This window comes from Acipenser ruthenus, chromosome 11 (assembly GCF_902713425.1).
Source record: "Acipenser ruthenus chromosome 11, fAciRut3.2 maternal haplotype, whole genome shotgun sequence".
Taxonomy (NCBI): domain Eukaryota; kingdom Metazoa; phylum Chordata; class Actinopteri; order Acipenseriformes; family Acipenseridae; genus Acipenser; species Acipenser ruthenus.
Window position 1 is genome coordinate 7,104,089 of NC_081199.1, and position 19,268 is coordinate 7,123,356.

General features: G+C 39.3%; 2 protein-coding genes across 3 annotated transcripts; both read left to right on the top strand.

Moving 5' to 3' along the window:
- Window positions 1-97: 97 nt before the first annotated feature.
- Window positions 98-10,435, top strand: LOC117962637 (ATP-dependent RNA helicase DDX51-like). Of its 2 annotated transcripts, XM_034043480.3 has the most exons (16): window positions 98-942; window positions 1,418-1,863; window positions 2,095-2,360; window positions 2,479-2,629; window positions 3,107-3,252; window positions 3,699-3,770; window positions 4,373-4,479; window positions 4,943-5,051; window positions 5,320-5,465; window positions 6,249-6,459; window positions 6,805-6,920; window positions 7,073-7,189; window positions 7,813-7,914; window positions 8,254-8,317; window positions 9,102-9,236; window positions 10,123-10,435. In XM_034043480.3, exons 1-16 carry the CDS (start codon window positions 920-922, stop codon window positions 10,147-10,149), a joined length of 2,238 nt encoding a protein of 745 aa, XP_033899371.3. In that variant the 5' UTR covers window positions 98-919; the 3' UTR covers window positions 10,150-10,435. The 2 variants fall into 2 exon arrangements, with proteins under 2 accessions (XP_033899371.3, XP_058889153.1); XM_059033170.1 differs by lacking the exons at window positions 7,813-7,914; window positions 8,254-8,317; window positions 9,102-9,236; window positions 10,123-10,435 and having other exon boundaries at window positions 7,043-7,176.
- A 2,455-nt stretch (window positions 10,436-12,890) lies between these two features.
- On the top strand, window positions 12,891-18,341 carry LOC117426452 (glutathione S-transferase theta-3-like). Its single transcript, XM_059033171.1, has 5 exons — window positions 12,891-13,108; window positions 14,330-14,417; window positions 15,495-15,645; window positions 16,794-16,970; window positions 17,765-18,341. The coding sequence occupies exons 1-5, from the start codon at window positions 12,997-12,999 to the stop codon at window positions 17,963-17,965; spliced, it is 729 nt and encodes a 242-aa protein (XP_058889154.1). The 5' UTR covers window positions 12,891-12,996; the 3' UTR covers window positions 17,966-18,341.
- Window positions 18,342-19,268: the final 927 nt, after the last annotated feature.

Sequence of the window (19,268 nt, forward strand, 5' to 3'; positions counted from 1 at the left end):
TCTTCAGAACTGAGCACACAGATACTGTAGATTATAAAAACCCATACCACATTTATATAATCAAATGTATTGAACTTGTGTTGCAGTGCTCAAAACAATATTTAAATATACTTCAAAGATGATACTTAATCCATATGAAATACTGTACCAGTATTCAGTCACTGAATATTTATATTTTGAGCAATACTCTCAAGAACTAAAAAAAAAAAAGTAGCCTATTGTACTTCCAGCTGTAAGCAAATGTGATTCTCAATAACGTGAAAATATAAAATGGCTGTTAATATAAAACTTTAAGTAACCCTATAATGACCAACTATTTTTGTACTGGAAAAACTTTTGTTTATGTAACAGGTCTACAGAAATAGTGACGGTCTCTTCATATGCAGAAAGTCCACTAGATGGTAGAATTGTGCAACTTACCACCAAATATATTGGCCTGACGTCATCAACCAGCGCCAAAGCACAACATGTGAGGAGTTGATGGTAGCATGGTGTTTATCTGACACATTGTAGGTGAAAAATAAGCAAAGTAATCCTTGGGCTCACACATAGGAGAAGCAGTTGGCTTATATAAATATATTGAAGTTGAAAATGTCTTTTATTGATATAAGATGTTAAGGGTCGTTCCAGAACTGTCGCAGCTAAATGTAAATAAGTAATGGTATAACAAAGTGTATTAATGTTTTTATAATTCTAAAGGATATTCAACTAAATATACATATTTACCACAAAGTCAACAAAAAATCGCACCTCGTCTCGAGCGCTGCCGGTAAATCCGTGATATACAGTATTATCGAAGACACTGCGAAGTTTTGGTCGAGAGATTAATCTGACATTACAAGGCATAATTCAAACGAAGATTGTTTGGTATTAATTTGCTGTATTTACACGGAAGAATTGAATTCGCCAAGCTGTTGAGATGGCCTTGTTTGTCATCAACAGGTAAGCATAATCTTGTTCTAAAATTGTGCAGCAAGCATGGGTGAAAAAAAAAACACTGCGTTTTGCTCATTGTAGTCTGACAAAGGTGATATTTTCAGCATGGCACCACAGGGTAAGACTTTTCTGAAGACTATTTTTAACACTGCAGGGATGACAATAAGACTCAAATTGCATAGCACTTCGATTCATTCGTGGTTTTACTTTGAGTTTAATAAGCCACACCTGTGCTTGTTTCTTATACACTGTGGCTAATCATGCACACAGTAATAAAACCTTATTACCTTGCCTGTACTGTACGCGTCACTACATATTTAACAAAAAATCACTAGGCTCTTTGAAAATGATTTATGCAGTTTTAAATAAGACCCAATTTAGAGGAAATTACAGTCCCTGGGATCACATATTATACCAGCGGCTACTTTTCATCATTCAGTGGGGTATTGGTCCTGATTACAGTATTGATTTGTTTTGTAAGATACCTTGGAGATGAGGAGGCTGCCCAGGAAGATGAAGCCGAGTGTCGCTCGAAAGCCCTGCTGGAGAGGCTGCAGGAGCGAGCAAAGGCCAGGCAGCAGCAGCAGCAGCAACATAGCCAAGAGACCACACCAGGCAGGAAGATAAGAGCAGATACAGACCCTGACCTGAGCGACAAGACAGGGAAGAAGAAGCGAAAACTAGGGGCTCAGAAGGAGACTGAGGAAGAAGAAGGAAATAAGAGGAGTAGGAAAAAGAAAATCAAGTCTCTGCAGGTTGATTCGGACACACCGGAGCAGACAGAGAAACAGGTTAAGAAGGGGGGTGTGGACTCTGCTGGAGAGACGGATCAGACTGAGAAGAGGGTAACTGTGAAGAAAAAAGAAAAAAGGAAAAAGGAAGCAACAAAAACCAGGAGAACAGAAGTGGAGGAGGAAAATGAAACTGGTACCATTGTGTTAAGTTTGTAAAATTAAATGTCTGGCATCAATTTTCAGTTCATAGTAGGTTTACCCTGCTTTTGATGCTGTTCAGAGTGTGTTCCTATTGCAAACTAAAACTGGTCCAAAATGTGTCCCAGATGTGTAAAAATCTAAAGGTTTGAGTTTTTTCCATAATATACTGTTTTTTTATATTATTATTATTTTTATAATCAACCCAAGTTTGTTTTATTTAAAGAACAAGAAGACAACGTAAAAGAGTTGGCTGAAGAAAAGAAAACACCAGCAAATAAACGAAAAAACAGTCAGCAGAAATCCAAGCAAGAGGCGGGTGATCAGAATGTAGAAATGGATACAGGCGGTGAGGAGGAGGATGAGGAAGGAGGGGGCAGTGATGAGGGGGAGAACAGTGAAGAGAAAACCTCTGATCAGAGCACAAAAAAGGTGCCCCCCCAGTCCACACTCACAATCCTGGGAGGCTTTGAAAAGAAAGCTGTGCAGAAGGTATTTCAAATCTTAAAAGTGTAGCTGTGTGATTTAGTGAGCCTGCATAACAACATAAACTGTATATTAAGGATTATAGCTACATTATAATTCAAACTGTCTGTATTTTGCATCACAGGTTCAAAGGGTTCTGCCACAGTGGCTGGCCCAGCCTAATCTAGTCCAGAGGGATATCAAGAAGAACTTGATACCTATCGGAGATGTCCCAGGAATCTGCCCCAAACTCCTGACGAAACTCCAGAGCAATGGGATCCAGCACTTCTTCCCAGGTGGGTGAGGGGGTTGCATGCAGCTCAGAAAATACCACATCCACTCCTGAGGTTCAGGATTTCCCTTGTTTAGGTATGCCGTTGAAATTACCAGGTGCCAGTAGTTAATTGGTTATGTAACTTACAAGTTAGTAAGTTACAAAACACAAAAAAGCAGTGTCAATTTAAAGATTTAGATCAACAGTGCATCAGTATTCGCAGCAGGAGGCACTGTACCCTTGAAAAACTACAGTAGCTGGTAGGAAGTAATGCTCTGGTTAATGTGCAGCTTTCCCACTGTTTTTGCTGAAACTAAGACAAACCTGTGCTTAATTCAAAGAAGTTTAGCATTGAGCCAAATAAGAATCAGGACGATGAGTTCAAGTGTTGGGGTTCTGGCTTAGCTATGATTGCATTTGCATGTGCATGAATCTGTCATTAAAAACCACCTTGCTAAGACACCTCTGAATTTCTGTCATTTGTATCTGTTTGCTGCAGTCCAGGCGGAATTGATCCCAGCTGTTTTGGAAAGTGCGCTGCACGGGCTACTGATTGGCAGGGGTGGCTACAGACCCCGAGACATCTGCGTTTCGGCGCCAACGGGAAGCGGCAAGACTCTGGCTTTTGTCATCCCGGTTGTTCAGGTAGAATGTATTCTGTATTCATGTATGTGGTTGATTTGAGTTGCTTTTAAAGCAAGGCTATTGGGGTGTAACCTCTGTCACCAGATAGCAAGTGTTGCTGACATGCTTTTCAAGAGTAAACGGCTTTAAATTGCAATTGAACACTTTTACTTTAAGGACATGCCTTACCTTTAAACTACACACTGAGTGCAATCAGTCTGAGAGCTCTTGCTCAAATATATCTGTGTATACTTTTGGCTTGCTTCTGGGGAGAGCATTCATGCAGTTGTTTCTGTCCTTGGTTTCCATGTCCGCACCATATTATGCACGGATGCAGTGTTTTGCCAATAACAGAAAATGTAACGAAGGAAACTTGATACACTATAGCTTTGCTGTTAGAAAATATAATTCAAACTATTTTTCTCATCACTTATATCTCAGTGTTGATAATTGTGCCTCTCCTGCAGGCTCTGTTGGAGCGGGTTATCTGTGAGGTGCGGGTTCTAGCAGTGCTGCCAACCAAGGAACTGGCACAGCAGGTATAATACAGTGCAATACAATACAATGCAATACAATACAGTGCAATACAATACAGCACAATAAAATACAGCCAACACTCATGTAGCACCTTTCCTGTCAAGCAGCAATACAATAAGAGTTCTGCCTTTTAACAAAATAATGTAATAATATATATTAAGTACCGAACAGGCTTATATTTAGAGGGACTGCCTGCCTTTTAATGTGTCCTTTATTGTGTGTTCTTTAAGCTACAAAACTTAATGAGCAGGTAATTGAGCAACTGCATTAGTAGTGAACGGGAAAAACTTAAAAACATGCAAGGAAGTTTTGTCTGTTAATTTGAGTTGCCATAAAATATTTGACCTGAAACTTTGCAAGTCACTTACTGTGTTGTAGTTATTGCCAGTGTGGCTTTGGGGTTGGTTGATTGATGCATATTTTACTGAATACATTCAGTCTCTAACTTCAAACATCCATACATAAAATGTTTAGTAATATTACAGGAAACCAGGTAGCATGCCTGGGGAGTGTTGAGTGAGATCTTACGCAGTGTAATACAGCACACGTTGTAAGGCTGCAGTTGTAGAAGCTGTGTGTTTGTGTGACTCTGCTATCTCCACAGGTGTGTAAGGTGTTCCACACGTACAACGATGGGACCGGCTTGAAGGTCGTCATGGTTGCAGGGCAGAAATCTTTCGCTGTGGAGCAGGCCTCCCTCGTCCAGAGCATGTAAGAGAATTTAACTAAATACTCTTAAGAGGTATTTTGACAGCAGTAAAGAAAGACAACCGACACATATGACTTCAAATTGATAATTTCTCGAAAATGTTAGAGGTATCCAAGTGGGTGTTAACAGAAAACGAAAGACGACCAATTAAGGGTTTGGAAATGTTTGAACCAACAACAAAAAAAAGCAATCTGAAGGTGTAGAATAATTTCTGAAATGCATATTCATTTGAGCAGACAAAAACAAGCAATTAGCTGAAGATTCTTGCAGTAGTTATTTATGGCCAAATTCAGACGGATCTGATACATCTCCATATAAAGACCAGTGGAGACGTATTCTGATCAAGAGGGCTCAGTTTGGTTATGCAATGGAAACAAGGGATTAGTCTGTGTACTAGGTTTCTCTGATTGAAGATCAATCTCAGATCATGGAATAAAAATGCTGTCTATCTTTTCACTAATGCAGCACTGGTGGGTGCCGTAGCCTGGCTGATATAGTGGTCGCCACCCCGGGCAGGCTGGTCGATCACATTGATAAAACTCCAGGATTCAGCCTACGACAGCTCCGCTACCTGGTGAGTAAATCCTGCTTTATTACTTGACAAATCAAGAGAAGCTACCGCACCCTGTTTTAAAACGAATACATTATAAATATGTACAAAACACAAAGCAATGTAAGTGTGGTGCTGTAAACCCCTACCTCCCATCTGTTTTGTTCTGTTTGTTTTTTTTAACTAATGTATCACTGTACGTGTCAGCCTTTATCAGCCATTTAAGTTTGCGATGGGAATAGCCACATTAGTGAATGGCTTTTGCTCCTAAGTGATTTAGCTCTTCATACAGATCATAGATGAGGCGGACCGGATGATCGACAGCATGCACCAGGACTGGCTGAACTACGTGGTGAAGGAGGTGTACAGAGCACAGGGAAGCCTGGAGCTCGGCTCGCTCTTCAGGAGGGCAGAGCCTGGCCCTGTCACAGCAGCAAGGTCAGCGTTGGATATGGGTCCTCCCATGGAAACGTGATGCTTGTTATATTGCAGAAGTCCTCAATATCAGACCACTAGAAGCCCAAGAGTATTTGGTGATCAAAGTTGTATTAAAATGGAACCGTCACAATGAGTAATCTTGGGCTTGCCGTTAGTCTGAAATCGATGGCTGATCAGTGTAACGGATGTGCATTTCCATGGAGTGACTCTGTTTATCCCCTCTGTACAGTGGCTTACAGCACCCCATACGATTCGTCTGTAATAGGACTCCAGCAATTAGCAAGGATTACATTGAGGTTTAGTAAATAATGGGAGATGCTACCGTGCCAATTCCGTTAACAGAGTTTAGTAATGTAATCCACGTGAAAACCCCAAAACTAATCCATTGAACTCAGGAAGTGAGATTTCAATCAATCCAGATTACATCATCAAAGGGATTGTTTACTCTTATTAGGTCTGTTTATTCTTTCCTGTTTCTCAGCAGGATTGTATTTTTTTTCACCACATAAATGTTCTTTAACAAACAAGGAAATCAGCCACCTATGTCTTTCAAAGGCTTTTTTTTTTTTGCTGCAGCTGTATTTTGTAATTACACAAGTTTGTTTGATAATTGCAAAAGTTTGGCAATGGCATTGTTTTAACAAGTCTTACAGTGCAAAGACAAAAAAAAAACATATGTCCTTTCTGTGTTCGTATTGGCTGATCATGCATCCCTGTTCTGGAATCTAGAAGGCATGTCAATAGTTGCCCTGACCCCTGTGTTATGCTGTGTTCTCTCCCCAGCCTGTGGCAGCCCCAGATGCCCCTCCAGAAGCTGATGTTCTCTGCCACCCTGACACAGAACCCTGAGAAGCTACAGCAGCTGGGCCTGCACCAGCCTCGCCTCTTCACCTCCGTCCACAGCGAGAAGCAGCGGTCAGGGCAGGGCTTTGAGCCTCACAGGACTGCCTCCGGACAGACCGAGGAGAAGTTCAACTTCCCCCAGGGACTCACTGTGAGCACTCCCAGCCGTCCGATTTCTTTAAATTTGTGTTAACTTCAAAATCGATTTACTGTCTTTAACTGCACAGGGAATCATTGTAATTGATAGTTTTTTAGATCCCAAAACAAATATGCAGAGTTTACATGCTAACATTAATGGGGTTTAGAGGACTCAATGTTCCTGAAACTGTGATCCAAATAACCCCCCAGCCCAGTTCCAGTAGAAAGTAGTTTACATGCACAGTACGTAAAGGATTTGGATATCGATTGATCAGACAGGTAGCTTGAATTGGATTAGATGCATATAAACCATGTAATAGTGTCACTGACTCAGCACCCCTTTCCTCTTGTGTTACAGGAGTACTATGTGCCGTGCAATCTTAACAACAAGCCCCTGATTTTACTGCACTTCCTACTGAGGCTGAAGTTCAACCCTGTGCTGTGCTTCACAAACTCCAGAGAAGCTTCACACAGGTGTGTTAGCCAGCTCTAGTCCCTGCTTGAGGCATGTCAGCCCCTGCTGCAATCATATTTTTAACATAGCAGGAGTGCAACACAGTTTAGTCATCTGTCTTTGTCTTTGTTTGTGTTAATAGGTTACATCTGCATTATTGATTCCTTTGCAGACTGTACCTGCTGGTCCGTTCATACGGGGGAGTGGCGGCGGCTGAGTTCTCATCTCGTCTGAGTCCCAACGAGAGGAAGAAAACGCTGAAGGAGTTTGAGCAGGGCAAAATCCAGCTGTGAGTAGCCCATGTACATGAGAGGATACGAGATGCTTCTAAATGGATCACTCCACCAATTAGTTACAAAAGCATAGTAACACGGTAATAAAGATCTGTGATGTGGTACGGAACAGAAAAGCAGGAGCACTTATGTTTATTTATTTATTTAAATTGCTCTTGCTGCAGTGATTTAGAGGACAGATTTCAAGCCCCAGTGCACTAGAGCAGCCATTTTGGAAAGAGCTTTGAAACAGACTTTAAAGTTAGAAGTGTAAAAAGTTGTCAGGATGTTAACAATGAAAAGAAAAATGACAGGTACGTTATTTAAACAGTTGTAACAGCACGTGGGGACTACATATAACACATATATTTTTCGGAACCCCACTAATTACTCTTTAAGATTAACTGTTTTCCCTCAGCGGACACCTGTAGGTAATCATTTAAAGACATGCAGACTGTGGTGAGACTTATCACTGGTTTTATAACTCCTGTAATAAGTATGATCCATTAAAATGTGCCCGATTGCTTCAGTTGCTAACTGATTGCTCTTACCAGTTTCTAATAGAGATTTTCACTTTAACCTTTTACACTTTTTTTTTGTTTTTACAAGAGACCAAAAAATATTATTTGTCCACAAACAGGTTAATCAGCACAGATGCCACAGCCAGAGGAATTGATGTTGACGGTGTGAAATGTGTTATTAACTACGATGCTCCACAGTTTATCAGGACATATGTTCATCGGTGAGAGCATTGATAATCTTAACACAAACGAGCATGCAATTTCATTAAACCCTTGTAAGCTGTATAATTAAAGTTAGTTGGTTAATAAATCAGCTATTAAGTAGCATATTGGTAATGTTTAGCCTGTTTGTACTGCTTCTCATTTTGGTTGTGTGGGATTTTTTAACCCTTTGGTTATCGCCAAGCAGCAACACATAGCAACAATTTTTGACAACGTGCAACGTACCTTAATGCCAACCTCTGCCTCGTACATTCCCCTTCGCTTACACACCTGGGGATGCATGTTCTTTGTTCTCATTTCTAGTTTTAATAATAGCCCCTTGTGGCTCTGTTTCACAGAGTGGGAAGGACAGCACGTGCAGGGAAGGCTGGGCTGGCCTTCACACTCCTCCTGGGAGTGCAGGTGAGTGCCAGTGCTTTTGAGAATCAGTGAACGTTAAGATCATACGGCACAGGTGCTCACAGAAATGGTCTAATGTCCCCTAGATACGCAGTCTGTTTACAAATCTCATGAAGTGGCACTGTATTCAACATATTTCTGTATGTATTTACACTGGCTGAAGACTGTGTCTCGTGAGAGAAATGTTATTGTGTAAACACAGAAGCTTTTATAATACACGTATCTTACTGTGCGTCTAAGAGTAGAAACTTTGTTTTGAGCTCAGATGCTGTTGGTTCTTCCTGTAACAGCCTTTGAAATTACTAGTCAGAATTACAGTTATGCACACTCAAAAGATTTTTCTTCCTATAACAAGAGAGGATGAAAAATTATCCAAAATGCTGCAGTATCAGCCACAGTTGTTATACTAATGAAATAGTTAGCTAAAATGTTTGTCTGTGTGACTTATTTAGTTGTAGTGCTGCCTCAGATTAATTGAACACACAGGAGGCCATACCCAGGATCACACAGCCTGTGTTCAGAGCCCTGCCTGACATTTCTTTTGCAGCAGTCAAGAGCATCTATGTCAAACGTTCTGTCTGTCATGTTATCTATTGTAATACTAACCAGGGATGGAAATAAGACCCCCATTGCATAGCGGTTTGATCCATTCCTAGTTATACTATGTTTAATCAGACACACTAGTTTCCTATACACTGGGGCTGATCAAGCTCGGAAAAGTTGAAACTGCTATGCAGTAGGAGTCTTATTTCCATCCCTGCTGACAAAGTGCATGCTGTTTCTTCAGGAGAAGAATTTCCTTCAGATGCTGAGGGATGCTGGCAGCCCTGGAGTGCAGAAACAATTAATCAGACATGAAAACCTGAAGCCACTCATTCCACAGTATGAGAATGCCCTCGAGGAGCTCCACAGCATTATTAAGGTAGCTACTGTGCTTGGAGTTTAAAGGCTTCTTGTCATCACATCCAAGAAGATGTAAGAAATGCAACATTTTCTTATGTGGTATTTCTTACTGATTTTATTTTTTTACATCCACTAGAGCAGGGGTTCTCAATTTCGGTCCTGGGGACCCCCTGTGTCTGCTGGTTTTCATTCCAACTGAGCTCTCAGTTACTCAACTAGACCCTTAATTGAACTGATCATTTGCTTAATTAGATCTTTTTTAATTGTTTTCAGCTCTTGAACAGTTGCATAGTTCAAGTTACTTATAAAATGTTATAGCTAACTTGAAATCTACAACTGTTTCGAGCTGAAAACAAGTAAAAAGGTCTAATTCAGCAAGTGATCTGTTCAATTAAGGGTATAGTTAAGTAGTTGAGAGCTGGGTTGGAATGAAAACCAGCAGACACAGGGGGTCCCCAGGACCAGGGTTTGAAGCACTGCCCTGGAGGCAGAGAGGCACAGGCTTATAGTCAGACTCAGATATACCAGCTGTACTTGGAGAGAAGTCATGTTTGAGAACTGGATTGAAGCGATGGGTTTTTTAAGCATATGAATTTTAAAAAGTGGGGTGTGATAACTGAACTAGACAGTTATATACAAAGTGATTCATAACAAGAAGAATACATAACTATTTTAATATGCATATCAAGTTGCTCTATAAGTAACCGTTTGAGTAGTATTATTATTATTACAGGTTTGTATTTACTTTTGACTTGTACTGTAGTTTGATATGCAATCAGACTCCTATGACTAAAACCTACATAATACCTGAGGAATAGCAGAACATGAGCTGCCTGTCTGCGTGATTGCATTCACTGTTCAGTGGTTTCTGATGCTTAAGCGTGCTTTTGTTGTTTTAAAAACAGGAGGAAAGAGCCATGAAGTATACTTGAACACCCCATCAGAAGATCAAGAGTTCAAATATAGAAGAAAAGTAAAAGGTGTTATTCTGTTTGTCGTTTGTTTAATTTGTTATACTGCATACAAAAAAAAATACTGTAGATTTGTATTTTTGTTTTTTTGAATAAAGGTGTCAAACGCAGAAGCAAAAGAAACACTGCTACCGTTCAGTTATATACTGCTCTGATATACACTATTAACGCAAATATTGTAAAAACATTCTCTTTGGTTAAAGGGTTCTTTGAGAACTTAGAATAAACTTCTAACCCTGGACTGAAAGATGTGTTTTTCATTAATCAAAATGGGGCCTATGTTTCTTGCAATAACAATCAGAATATTTGTCATTATTATTTTTGTAGTAAAAAAAAAAACAATTTCCTTTTATAAACTGCAGAATTTTTCACTCTTTTTTTCATACTCAGCTGCCTGAATATGAAAGGGTTTGTTGTTTTATGATATATAATATACAAATTGTGTAACATCACTGTATTGAGACTGCAAGCTCAGCCATCTGTCTTGTGTTTATTTAATGGATAAAAGTGTCCGAGAGCAGGAGTTAACCCTAAATGTAAATCCATAAACCTGCTTTATTGCAGATGAGTTATAGGCATGTTATTATTGTTTTTAATGATGTTAATAAGAGGGTCAATAAATCATGCATGAGGAAAAGATATAGTTAGTGTGGTGTGTTTAGATCATTCACATATACCCCTTTAGCTGAAAGTCAGTTATGAAATGATTAAACCACTCCTAATTGAGTACTGTTAATTACATTCATTAGCTGCCTGTGCCAACTTGTCTAACTAACTCTAAATTCAGGTTATTGAAAGTCATCCTGCCTTGGAAGACCTCCAAGCAACTGTAATGTGCTCCACTATTGATGTTTTTCATAAGATAACAGTGTAAGAAAAGGTCAGCACTCTTTATATGAAATTTGAATATTATCCGCTGTAATTTAATCTTTTAAACCGCAACGCATTTTAAAGCTAGTTTTTAATCACGGGGGACTTGTTCCACATCTTTTTCACATTGCTCTTCTAAACTGTAGATCTCTGAGACTGACATGTTCAATCGCTAGACAAAACAAAAAGATTACTAAAGAGTTGATGTAGGTTAATGTGTTTTTACTTTTTAATCTACCTTTGATTAAAAACGTCATTTGCATCCTACCTAATCCAATACACCTTTTGCTGGATGTTTCTGATCATCTGGAAATGCCTTTACTTTGATAGTCATCTTTTGGTATAATTGGAAGCAGAGTGTCTTCATGCTTGTTGATGTCATTGTTTTAAACCTGGTGCTCTGCAGGACGCTGATCTCCTTCATCCACAACATTCCTGGAGTTGTAGCCAGCTTGGACCTGCTGTGCTTTTTGAGAAATGCTGGCTGCGTACAATCTGTGAAGCATTAAACCCAAATTCCACAGATTTAAACCAGAGCACAGTTATTCTTCCAGACTGTATTTCACTTCCCCAAATTTCACACCAAGATACTGTTTACTAGTTCAGACATCTGGTGAGAGCCAGAGCCAGGAATTCAAGTCAGTTTGTCTTGCAATACAATACTTGCAATGAACAATGCCTCACTTACAATTGAACCTTGGGTTTACATCTCATCCAAAGGACTGAGCACAAGGAGGTTAAGTGACTTGCTTAGGGTCAATCAAAGAGACTTTTACATACAGTGGAGTGGTTTATTGAGCTATATGTGTGTGGTGAATTGTGGGGGGGAGATACTGAATTAGTGGCTTTTGAGACCCTATTTAACCACTGAGCAGGGACAGCACAAGCAGTGACAATGCTCTTCCCTGCATTGGCCCCTTGAGAGACTAATTCCATTCCGTATTGCAAGCAGAGTTTGTTTTTAAGTATTTATCAAATATGGTACAATAAACAGATGTTGGAGAGGTCTTTGGTGTCGAAGGCAGAAAGTTTGTGAAAACAGCAAAGCCTCTCTGGAAGACCACTTCAAAACAAAGACCACTAAATTACAGTCCCGTTTTTCACCTATTGAGGGGTATGTAAAGTCAGTTTCAATATCAAGGCCACATACATTTGTTGTCTGTTTGATCTTTTTAGGTGTCTCGTGAAGTCCCTGGTAAAAGCTTCCTGTAATAATATAAATGAAACTGCGTGAAGAAAATGGGTATATAAAAAACCATATGGAAAGAATTATAGCCTAAGCAAGGAAGACTGCAGTTTCTGTATTGCCTCAGTTAGGCTCAGGCTTGGGTACTGCTTATTTTTTCTGTGTGATCTCTGCTCTGATATGCCATGAGAAAAAGTATGCGGAACACTATTTAACTGCTTAAATTCTGCTTCCTGTTAGTTGTAGGATGGATTTGAGCAACTCCAATCTTGTAGAAAAGCAGTCCAGATGTGAATGTAGAGTTATGTTGAAATGTTAAATTAATGCATTTGTATTTCTCAAAAGTATTTTAAAATCATTAATAAATTGTGTAATCAGCATGACAAATACACGTTAAGAAATTCCTTTCCAGTGGAGAAAAAAAGATACATAATATTTCTGTAAACATTTTGTGTTATGTTTGCTGCATAGTAGGATGTTACGATGTGAATGCTCACATAGCTATATTCTCATAACTACATTTGACTTTTTATGTTCATACATAATTATACGACTTGTGGTTAGACCGCATTGGTTCCTGTTGAACTGGTGTATGTGGGTTTTTAAATTCTCGTATTTAAATATTCTAGAAAGAGGAGGGGCTTGTACAGTTTGTTAACTGTGTGTGTGTGAAAGTGGACGAACTTTTTTTTTTCTTGACTAAACCATTGTTCTCTGCAGTTGTTGAAAAAAAGGTCTATCTTAAATTAAAAATGGTATTGGAACTATATTTAGATCTGTATTCCCAGCCATGCAGGTCTGTTTACATCTTTGCCAAGAAAAACAACATCCCTTTTGAGTTTAAGCAGCTGTCGCTTTCTGAAGGTAAGTTATTTGTGGTTTGTTGTATACTTATTTGTAGTTTGCTGTGATGCTGTCCACACATTCAGATTTCGACTATAGACTTACTTTTAGTAATTGTGTGTGTATATATATATATATATATATATATATATATATATATATATATATATATATATATATATATAGGAACACAATGTGTAATTATTTTGTGAGTTGTGTTTATGTACATATGTACCTAGTTCGTGCATTACTAGAAGTCATTACTTTGCCATATATTTTCACACTTCACGCATATATCCCGTATATATTTTCGTTTGCAGAAATGAGGAAACATTAACGCTTTCCCTCATTGTCATTAACTATTGTTTTGTGTGTGTAGTTGATGTAAAATGTAGTCATTCGCGTACAGTACTTTGCAAAACAAAGGCGTTCATGCAACAGTAATCTCAAATGCATTTGTACAGGTAGTGGTTTTGTAAGCACGCAATGTTGTAAAGAATCATGGTTGTTTTAATTGTTCAGTTCGTGGACCTTACAATACCCTTTATACAAAATAATGGGTGCATTTTGTTGGCCTTTTAACAAAGTAGTTAAACGGAATCGTGTAGGTCTTTAGAATCAATCCGCCTCGTTTTACTATATGCCGCATTCTGTCTGAACAGTATCCTGCTTTTATGCTTATCTGTTTCTGGGTCGCGCCATGCAAATGCAGTGTTATGTAATGTTATACATTAGAAATCTTACTGATTTCAGACTACTGGCAAACCCAAGACGTTTTGATGAGCATGGGTATTAGAATAATCACCACAACACTTTGGAGCTTGCCGTTCTGATAATGACGTATCAATTTCATAGAACTGGATCAAATAATTAGATTTAGACATTATCTTGCGTCCACTATACAGACATACATTGTAGAATATACACTTACAAAAATACATTTGCTTGAAATATGAAAAAACAAATATCATAGGGACTGAACTGTTAAATTGGTCAGTGGTGAAGTCATCCACACACCTAAAGGAAATTGCCAAGTTAAATAACCAAGTAGATTACTTCCTCTTTGACTCGTGGGCGTGATCATAAAGAATTGCTTCAGACACATAGCTCTCTGAGTTAAGGGCTTTGGGGAGTACTCTGGCGGTTCCTTGTAGGGATGGGAAAAGGACATTAATTTAGTGAATTCCTGGCTGTACAGAGGCTTAAAATGACGTTTCTCTATTTGCATGTCCTTTGTTCTAGGTCAGCACTTTAGTGAAGAATTCGGGAAGATTAATCCTCTGAGGAAAGTTCCAGCCATGAAAGATGGCGACTACCAGCTGGCTGAAAGGTATGCCTTGCTAAAAGGCAGACAAACGTTTTATACTCCATAATGCCTGTGGCAAAAAAATAATAGTAATAATAATACAATAGGACTTTGTAGCTCGCTGTGCACGGTTTGAGTGGAGACAGGTGTCTGGGCCAGTGTTGAAGGTTCATGTGATTTGTGCCACTATAGCAGGTCTGTTGCTTGTCACAATAACTTTTTTGGGCCAGTCAGTGGGGCTTCCTTTTCCCAGTGTAATTTCCACGATGTATGGGGGTGACAGAGTTTTGAGACAGTGTGTCATATCTGAGAAATATTAGCCCATGCCCCTGAAAACTGAAAACTGAGATTTAGTTCCACCCAGACTTTAGTACATATAATCTCGGCTGGAAATAAGACTCATATTGCATAGCAGTTTCACCCATTCCAGGTTTTACTAAGAGCTTGATCAGCCACAGTATATAGATAACAAGCTCAGGCGTGTCTTATTACACTCATAGTAAAACCAGTAATAGACCAAACTGCTGTGCAATGGGAGTTTTTTTTTAATTTTTATCCTGTGTAATAAATGTGGAGTTTTAATATTCACAGCACTTATTGTTATTGTCTTTTTTATTTTTGTTGTATTTTTATTTTATGGTAAACAGTATGAGGTTTCCATGGGCGCTATTACCGTCTTTGTATCCTGCCTGCTTGTGTTGTTTAGACAGAATTATATCCTGTATTGTGATTCATACAGTCACACCCATTCAGCCTAGAATAATATGTTAGTGTTGTGAGATATGGCATCAAAAAACGTGTTCATCTTCTTTTGAATTTGGTTGTTGAAACATGCTTTCTTTACCAGACCTTGTACTTGTTCTGTGGCATGCTGTGGTTATTTCACTCATGAGAATGCCTGTAAACATCAGGGCTATTCATCCGTCTTCATTAGTGGAATAACAACATTCCTTCATGAACGTTGATGGCATATCAGCTATATACTGATATTACAGAATGGCAGTCTACCCCAAAAAACGCTGCACATTCTTCTATTTAAAGGAATCTCTCCTATCTCAATGTGAAATGTTTCTTTATTTTTTTTTCTTTATGGTGTTGCAGCATTGCAATCCTGTTGTATATGTGTCGGAAGTTCAAGACCCCAGACCACTGGTACCCTTCAGACCTGCAGAAACAAGCCAAGGTGGATGAGTATCTCTCCTGGCAGCACGCAGCAATCAGAGCCCCTGCCTCAAAGATCTTCTGGTTCAAGGTATGTGAGCGCAGGGGCCTTCATGCCACAGTGCAGAGAAGAATGTTACACATGACCTGCTTGTACAGATATCGATTTTAGTGATCTAATCTGTGCTGGATTAATACTGCCACTTGTCAGATTTATTAACCTCCTTTTTTGCAGACCTTATCCACTGTATTTAAATCACATTTATTAATGTTAGTAAGTGGGTCAGTAAATCGGTTTTCATTTATCTGTTTCTACTTCTAATCTAGTGTGGTGGCTGAATAATGTATGTTTAATTTAGAATTTTAATAAAATGACAGATTAAAGGATTGAGTCTCAAATGAAAGCCTTGGTTATTATCATTTTGTACATAATTGAGAAGCAAAGAGCTTGAGAGTGCTTAAGTGACCTCCATTCACATTACCTAGATGTTTCATATGAGTTTTGTAAAGTCAAGAGGTGTTTTTCTGCTTTCAGAAAAGAGGAGTTAAAGACTGGAGTATACTGAAAATGTGACCCAATGTCTACACTCAAGAGACTGGGTCCACATTCCTATTGGTTTCATTGGGATATAGTTCATCTTGGATTGCTATTGCGAGCAGGTTGACAGCAGAGTAAATATTAGACAGCCTTGAAAATAACCGCTGGCTGATAAGCAGGGTTAACTAAGTTTGCAGCCTCTGTGTTGAAGTGATTTCAATACCAATGTCTGTGCCCATTTCTTAATTTACAGTTCAAAGGTTAATTTGGGGAAAAGACAGGTGCAGTGTGTTTGCTGTACATCAAGAGGTTGGGAATGTTATGCAGCTGTAACATGTGGCCACAGAGACAGCAATCTGTCGAAGTCTGTTAAGGCTCATGTGAAAGTTCGGCTTGCCTATTCGCTGTCAGGAGGGCAGATCAGAACCGGCAGATCAGAAGAGAGGCTGCTTGCAACATACTAGGCACAGTAATGAAACAATACAGTTAAACACACTATTTCCATTGGGGAAGGAGCCTACCTTCCCTTTTTTTCATACAAGCGGGGGGAACAAAAACTTGCTGCCAGCCTGATGTGTTTATGAATCACCCTGGCATGCATACAAAGCCACCCAGCATGCAGCGTGGACTGGCCACTGTCACTGCCAGCCCATGCCATCCTAATATGTGATCGAGGGACCACTCTTGTTTCCCTTATACAGCTGATGATGCCCGTTATAACTGGCAATACCACCCCGCAAGCTAAGATGGATTCCACATTGGAGGAACTGAACACATCGCTGCAGCTGTTTGAGGAGAACTTTCTGCAGGACAAGAACTTTATCGTGGGCCAGGAAATCTCCCTGGCAGACATTGTCGCCATAGTAGAGCTAATGCAGGTAGGTTGTGCTGTGTGAGAGATGAGGCCTGTGGGGAGATGAAGCATTGACTTTGATGTATTTCACAATAGAAATAGTCTCTCGTTGTATTTCAGTTGTAGCTATTTCAGTGAACTTTATATACGGCCCACCTTAGCTTTCCAACTCTTTGGTGTGTCTAAGCTTGGATGTGACTAACTAAGCTCAAAGTAAAACCTGGAATGGCTCAGTCTCCTACAGAATGGGAGTCCTATTTCGTTCACTGTATTTTAAACCGCCTAATCACTTTTACTTGAATTTAACAACACAAAGTGACTAACAGAAAAAAAAAGCCAGCAGTTTTTTTGTTTTTGTTTTGGGGTATGTGAAGAGGATTCTGGCGTATTTAAAATTGTTCCTTTGTAAATCATGAAGTTGAGTAATGTGGGAAATCAGTACAGGAAAACAGACAACCACATCTGGCACTAAAAGTAAGGTGGTTGTTTTTAGTGGTTAATCAGGGGCAAAACGTCCGCGTAAATAGCCACTAGTCTGCTATCACAAGGGAGGGAATGTTATTTATTATAGGTAGTATTAGTCTTGAAGTGATTGAAATGTATTCCTATTAAAGTACATAGAGCTGACAACATTATTCCTGTAAGTCCAACCTAATATGTACTGGCAGCACTACTTCTGTTTTACATGTTCCATTCTAAAACATTTTTTCTTGGTAATTTTTTCAGAAACTATCAATGAATTGTCGTTGAATACATGTCATTCAGATTTGGACATTAAAAACACCTGTCGTTTTGTTTCTGTGTCCCTTCCTAACAAAGCCTCTTGGCTCCGGTCTGGATATCTTCGAAGGCAGGCCGAAGCTGACTGCGTGGCGGGAGCGGGTGAAAGCCAACATCGGAAAGGAGCTCTTTGACGAAGTTCATGAGCTCATATTGAACGCCGGGGATCTGCCCAAGAAAATGGAGCAGTCGGTTATGCTGCCGCATCTCAAAACCAGGCTCCAAAAAATGTTAAATTAAAACCGGACCCTGTTCTGTGTGCACCGTATATGCGCCAGGTTCGGTTTTTATTGTGTAACCAGGATGAGTTGTATTATTTTTTTGGATAAATATAGATACACAAATACCCATATACAAGAAGTTGACGGCATACCAAAGTTGTTTTTTGTACTCTCTCTGTGTGTGTGTATACTACTACTGTATGCAGTGTTCTCCCAGTAACTAGTGTTAATAGTGTGTATGTGTATATATATATATATATATATATATATATTAACATGTTGTACATTGTCGCATATTGACTAGAGTGCAGTGCAGCAGGGTTCCAGCGGGATATTTTCACACATTTGTAACCTGGAAAACTCATGTTTCACAATAAAACTTTATAGAAACAAAAGCTGCCATCAGTGATTTTCTTTTCAGAGTTTCTGTGGTACTGAAACCTCCTCTATAATGGTTTACCACAGTACTTTAGCACTGAGTTTGTGCACTTTCCCCATGCTCATACTATGCATGTATCATAGTTTAGCCTGGGTTGACATGTTTACTGATATGCTTTACCATACCTCCCTATTCTTTCCAATGCCCACCTTTGAGATACTGGAATCATGGAGGTACGACGCTGTATTGTGTGTGAGAGTTGAGTTTTAAAGTCCCGCAGTCATGTATTGCACAACAAATTAATACATTATTTATATAAATGTATCTACCCAATAGATTTCTTTTTATAAATCATTATTCTTGTAAGAAAAATGAAATGTCTGGCCCTGAATATAAGTATTAATAATAGTAAATATGCCAGCTAACCCTCAGCTTGTACGTTGATCTGTGCATTCTTGTAGCAATACCTGTTTCAATACACCCTCCTATCTCTATACCTATCAGCAGCAGCTGTTTTGAATTTGATTCCACTTCAGTGAACACGGTCTGATTTTTAGGTCTGCTGAAATGCTTGTTTATATTCTTGAATAACTATAACACACTCAATACTATTATTATTATTTGTTTATTTAGCAGACGCCTTTATCCAAGGCGACTTACAGAGGCTAGGGTGTGTGAACTATGCGTCAGCTGCAGAGTCACTTACAATTACGTCTCACTCGAAACACGGAGCACAAGGAGGTTAAGTGACTTGCTCAGGGTCACACAATGAGTCAGTGGCTGAGGTGGGATTTGAACCAGGGACCTCCTGGTTACAAGCCCTTTTCTTTAACCACTGGACCACACAGCCTCCTATAAGTATACTACTACATGTAGAGATACCTGAAGAAACTCAGTGCATCCAATGACAAATGCCACTAAATGTCAATGGGCTGTATTTTCA

Coding starts and splice junctions, on each gene's coding strand:
- LOC117962637 (XM_034043480.3), top strand. CDS start 920: ATGGCCTTGTTTGTCATCAACAG. Junction 3,771..4,372: donor CCAAGGAACTGGCACAGCAG/GTATAATACAGT, acceptor CTATCTCCACAG/GTGTGTAAGGTGTTCCACAC. Junction 7,915..8,253: donor ATCAGGACATATGTTCATCG/GTGAGAGCATTG, acceptor TCTGTTTCACAG/AGTGGGAAGGACAGCACGTG.
- LOC117426452 (XM_059033171.1), top strand. CDS start 12,997: ATGGTATTGGAACTATATTTAGATCTGTATTCCCAGCCATGCAGGTCT. Junction 15,646..16,793: donor CAAAGATCTTCTGGTTCAAG/GTATGTGAGCGC, acceptor TCCCTTATACAG/CTGATGATGCCCGTTATAAC. Junction 16,971..17,764: donor CCATAGTAGAGCTAATGCAG/GTAGGTTGTGCT, acceptor TTCCTAACAAAG/CCTCTTGGCTCCGGTCTGGA.